Consider the following 5,361-nt stretch of genomic DNA (forward strand, 5'->3'; position numbering starts at 1 on the left):
TTTCCCACTTGTGTTGCTTTTTCTTTTTCTGTGTCTTTTGTTTCTTTCTCTTTTGGTCGTCCGTCCTTCTCCGCCCCTCGCCTCTCTCCTTGCCCTCTCCCACTCTTCCCTTTATTTCCTTTCTTCCTTCCTTTTACCTCTTTCTCTTCCTTTCGTTTTTACTTTCCTTCTCTTTCTTTCTTTTCTTTCTCTAGAGTCTCCCCCTTTCTTTCCTCATCTTTCTCTTCTCCCCCTTATTTTCTTTCTCTTATTGTGTGCTTTCTGCGCTTTCTCCTCCTCCTGTCTTCAGTTCTTTTTCTCTCCCTTTGCTCTCTCTCTCACTTTTTTCCCCTCCCCATTTCGGGGCAGGGGAGAACCTGTAAACATTCAACAACTTGAAAAAAAACCCACTACCACCCTGAAAACTCCGCGCACGACCTCTGCCCGCTGCTCTGCCACGCAGGCCCAGACCAGAGAGAAGGGCGCTGCCCGGTGAGCGGCCCCTGGGGGTGCTGCGGAAGCGGCCCAGTGGCCCTGAGCGCAGGCCGTGCCCCAGCGGCCCACAGCGGGAGGGGGCGACGGCTTCTTGCTCAGAAAGGCAAAGAAAAATCGTCTTGGAGAAAACTGGCTCGGAAAGGCCTGCGAGGGGGTTAGAAGGGGGTACAACAGGCACAGGCCGCTCTTTCCCTTCGAGGAAGCGCCTGGCACAGGTGCCACTGCAGGCTAAAAAAAGAAAAGGAAAAAGTCAGTTTTATTTTAAACGGCTCCTTCTCTGCCATCTGCTCCTGTCTTCCAAGTGGCGCTGCGGCTGGACCGCTGGATTTCGGATTTTGAAAGACATCAACAATTCTTTCCCTGTGATACCGCTGCAGCCAGCTCAAGGCGAAACTTAAGCGTAACAGGTTCGGGGCAAAACAACAGTGGCTTTGGAATTTTTAATTTTAGAAAAAATAAGACCTTTTAAGTATTTCAGCTCTATTTTTAAAAATAACACAGCAGAGGAAAAATAGCACCCAGAAGCCGCACATTTCATACATTTCAAATACAATAAGAAACCTTTGGGTAATCCCTGGGAGATGTTTTCTGCAAAGCTTGGGTTTAAAAGGTCACAAGCAATCTACAATTAAAAAAAGAAAGAAAGGGTGGGGGGAGGGGTGGGGAGAACACCGCAAATAAAGAAATCCTCCAAAGAGGAAAGCCCAAGGCTCAGTCTGTCTGGAGACCCCTATTCACAGCTTTAGGGGTTCTTGTCTTCAAGTTGTTGTTACAAGGGTCCACCCGGCACCTGCTGTTTCTGACCTGTCGCCCCTCTTCAGAGCACTCCCAAGACCACCAAAGGGGGTATTTAAACGACCTCAATACCGAGAATCTAAGCACCCCCCCCCCGCCCCGTCCCCAACGAAGCTTGGCCTCTGTTTCTAGAAGCAAAGAGGGAGAGACAGCCCCTGGCGAGATGTTTGCCACTCTTTGAGGAACCAGGCCTCAGAGTTGTTCTCTCTCCTCCATGTCCAGCTTGACAACCCCAGGCCCCTGGCCCCCGAACATCGAACATCCAAAACAGTGCCCAGCGCTCTTTGTAGGAGTCTGGTGAGCGCAGCTTACCTTGCACGGCCTTTTCCTGGTCGGCGCGGCTGGCCAATGGGGCGGGCAAGCTCTGCGCGGCTCCCAGCAGCCGCATTTTGCATGGGCTCCTTCGGCCCAGGATGCTGTCGATGCAGTAGGAGGAGAGCAAAGTTGGAGATTTACTTTTGCACTCGGGCCTCTCCGAGCAGCCCTCCTCCTGGTACTGATTGCTCATGGCTGGGGCTTTTTCCCTGGGCGCAGAGAGCGGGGCCGCTGGCTGCCTCTCCTGAAGGGTGGGATGGATGGGTGTGTGTTGGGGGGTGGGGTTAGATGGCTGGTTATAGTGGATATTACTGCGGTCTCTGCGCCTCTCTGTCTCCCTCGGTCGCCGGCTGTTGGCTCCCGCCCTGCCCGCGACCGGAGCTCGCCCTCTCCGCGCTCAGGACAGGCAGTAACAAGTGTAGTGAGCTGCGGGCGCGGAGCTCTGGAGTCTCTCTCCTCCACGTGCTGAGAGGCGCCCTGTGATTGGCTCTCGCCAGAGGCCGGGCTGCGCCGGGCTGCGGGCTCAGCGCAAAGCCTGGACTGGAGTCCGGAAAGGCCGGCGGGGTGGGGGGGCGCCGTGTGGAGAATGGGGGGACACAAGGCTCTCGCCCAAACCATTTTTTCCTTTTTTTTGTTTTTAATTAAAAACTTTCTGAGTTAGACATCTTCTTCCTGTAGCTTCCCATTTAACCCTTCAAGGCTGGCCCGAAGCTCTAGCTTATTCTGATGTCAGGTCTGTGGGTGCCACTTGGGCGCCATGCGCCCCTTCCACCAACCAGAAGACCTCGCTTCCTGGAGGCGAGGCCTGGAGGCTCGTGTTCAGACCGACTTGGTACTTTTCAAAGCCAGTATTGCGGTCCCAGGACAACGCCTCGACCTCAGTGGCGCCCAGTCGCTGTCCTCTTTAGGTCAGAACGGCCTCCGAGGTGTCAGGGGGGTGGCCGCCAGCAAACAACTGCTGTTTGAACGCTCACTTTTGTCTTGTGGCCCAACCCCTTGAGCAGTCTTCACCCTGAGACAGGAGACTGCTGGTTTGCAGCGTCCCCTGATTTCTCTTACCTCCGTCTTTAATTCTGGGAAGAGTCCGCTTCAAGACAAAGCTCGGTCAAAGGTGCGCGGCCTTCACGAGAGCACGTACAGGGCAAAAACGGACCGGCGAGCGTCCGCTGCGGGTCTGGGAGTCTCCCCTTCTCCCCAGACTCGCTTCTCTCTTCTTTCCGCAAGTTTGCTTCCATTTAGTCTGTCACCCCGCGCTCCCCCGTTCCCAAATCTCGTGCAGGGAGCCGGCCTGTGGGGACCCTGAGTGCTCCAGGGTGGGAAGGACCCGGGTTCGGCTTCTACCAAGTCTAAGCGCCTACATTTATGAATTCTTAGTGCCCGGCTCCCTTTATCAAAGGTAGGAGATTGAGCCTGTGATTGAACGCGTTTCTTTCTAAACAACTTACTGCGCGTCCAGCGCTGAGAATCGAGACTAGTTGGGACTGAAGTTGGGCCAAGCCAGTGCGAGGGGCTAGCACGGACACCCTCTTTGCCTGGGTGCGGGGCTCAAGGGACAACCGGGGGCCCCAGACGCTGGCAGGGTGGGGGTAAGGGTGGTGGGTGCGACAGGGGTCGTGGAGGGGGAATCCACGCCGGGTTTTCCTCTCTCAACCCCTTCCATGTGCCAAAGAAAAAGGCATTTTACAAAGGATTATACTTGAATCACTTACCGTCAGTACTTAAAAATACAAGGATGCATAACTGGGATTATTTTTTTCAGCCATAAACATCTGCATAACTCTTAGATGCTGCTGGGTGGGTGGCCGGCCGACAGATTGGGCTGGTTTAGCTGGAGCATTCAAGATACAACTTAAGGATGAAGGGTTGGGAATAGGTATTTAATATTGTTAATACTAATGCTAATATTACTACTACTATTAAAGGCAAGAGGAAAAATATGTCTCTCTATGTCCCTCTCTTTTTCTGTTTTTTAGCTCGATTCTCAACAGTTTTTCCTACACTTGGATGATGGGGCTGGGGAACGGAGGAGTCCCTGAGCTATCTCTGACATTTGATTTTCTTTTAAACCCTGCCTGCAGATCCAAGCACCTGGGATCTTGTGCCCTTCCTGCATTCCTCCTTTTTCCATCCTCACCAACAGTTGGGCATTTTAATAGTGTCCCATTCAGCTTTCGATTAACATTCTGCACGCCGCTTCCCTCCCCAGCCCCGAGACCCCACTCCCGGCAAGCGGGTCTGGACGCAGCAGTAAAGACGCGTCGGTTTCCTCCAAGCCTCCAGCCACGGACCCTCGTGGGCGTCCCAGAGGCTGGTCGCTGGGAGAAACAGAGGCACTTTTCTCTCGCGGGCGGGCCCTGCGTCGGAAATCCACAAGACCCGGCTGCTGGGTGGCTCCGTGACTTCAGAGTCGGCTCCGCACACGCAGGGAGTGGGTTGAAAAAGAGTCCAAAAAAGATCGTGTTAAACAAAAAGAGACACAAATGCACAAATCATTTCTGAGAGCTTAACAGCGTTTCAACTCTCTCGGTGGAAGATTTCTTCGCTTCCGTCTCCCTCCTCCCCCTTCTGCAGCTGTTCTCCTTTTTTAAAAAAGAAGTCGGACTTTCTGCTAGGGTGTATTCTAATTTTAATCATCCACTGTAAAAGGGGAGGTTAACATAGACTTTCTGATTCTGACTTAATGATCCCTGGAATTAAATCTAATTTTATTAATAGAATATAATGTGTTTCTTTGGGAAGCCTGTTTGAAAACACTAGCTTTTTTATTTTATTTTGTTTATTTTTGGTATTTCTAATCAATCTTCCCCAGTGAGGACGCTATAGGGAAAGCACATCCATTCACTCTGGGGAGAAGGGTCTGCCCCAGTTCACTTTACACCCAGCAGCCCTCAGATCATTTTTGTCACAGTTCAATACTGACTTCAAAATCTACAGTTGGCTCTTGCTATTCCCAAAAGATTCAACAACAACCACAACAAAACTTTTCCAGCATACCCGCTGGAAGGCAGAATCGGCCTTCCTCCCCTTAGTGTCTAACCAGAATATGGGCTTCGGGTATACGTGTTATCCTGTTTGTTATTTTATTTTATTAGATAAGCTCTACACCCACCATGGGGCTTGAACTCACAACCCAGAGCTCAAGAGTCTCATGCTCCATCACCTGAGCCATCCAGGCACCCTTCCTATTTGTTATTTTAGAAAACAAAAATGATACTTCTAATATTTAGGAAGAATTTAACCGATTGGGTGAGTAGGTAGACTTGTAAGAATTGGGCAATAGGATATGTATAAAAACTTTTAGTTGAGCCAATTTCATATTTACTTTCATCTCATTGTCTTTTACCCACGAATCAAAGTGATTTCATTTCAGTGGTAATATTATTCACATATGCACATTTGTACTTTGAAATTCATACCTCCGGGCTCCTCTAGTATTTGAGGTCTGTAGCTGTTGGCTCCCCCCCACCCCCAACACACAAACCCCGGGCTGTCTAGAAAACAGTAGTTTGTAGTTCATCTGAATTTAAAATCAATCACTAAAATATAAAAATGACAGTTATAGCCAGAAGTGAGGGTCAGAAGTGTTTAAAACTGTTGTTTATGGTGAAAGATGAGGCTTGTCCCCAGGACTGGAAATAATAATTACCTAGAAGAGGCAGATGGAAGAAACTCCCTTTCTCTTCCGTGGTGAGAACTAATTCTATATTGTAGTTTCAAAATTATATTTGCAAGAAATGCAGGATAATGGGGTGGCAGTGAGATGTCATCCAGGGGGGG

At 50.3% G+C, this 5,361-nt stretch overlaps 1 protein-coding gene across 1 annotated transcript in view; it reads right to left on the minus strand.

The window, feature by feature from the left end:
- ARX (aristaless related homeobox) overlaps nucleotides 1-2,009 on the minus strand; it is a 9,755-nt gene extending 7,746 nt beyond the window's left edge. The window contains exons 1-2 of the mRNA XM_029929630.1: nucleotides 1,501-2,009; nucleotides 387-702 (exon numbers count right to left, since the gene is read on the minus strand). Of these exons, the coding sequence (XP_029785490.1) occupies nucleotides 387-702; nucleotides 1,501-1,777 (593 nt within the window). The 5' untranslated portion in view covers nucleotides 1,778-2,009. The remainder of the gene's footprint in view (nucleotides 1-386; nucleotides 703-1,500) is intronic.
- Nucleotides 2,010-5,361: the final 3,352 nt, after the last annotated feature.

The sequence above is a fragment of the Suricata suricatta genome, chromosome X (assembly GCF_006229205.1).
Source record: "Suricata suricatta isolate VVHF042 chromosome X, meerkat_22Aug2017_6uvM2_HiC, whole genome shotgun sequence".
NCBI classification, from domain to species: domain Eukaryota; kingdom Metazoa; phylum Chordata; class Mammalia; order Carnivora; family Herpestidae; genus Suricata; species Suricata suricatta.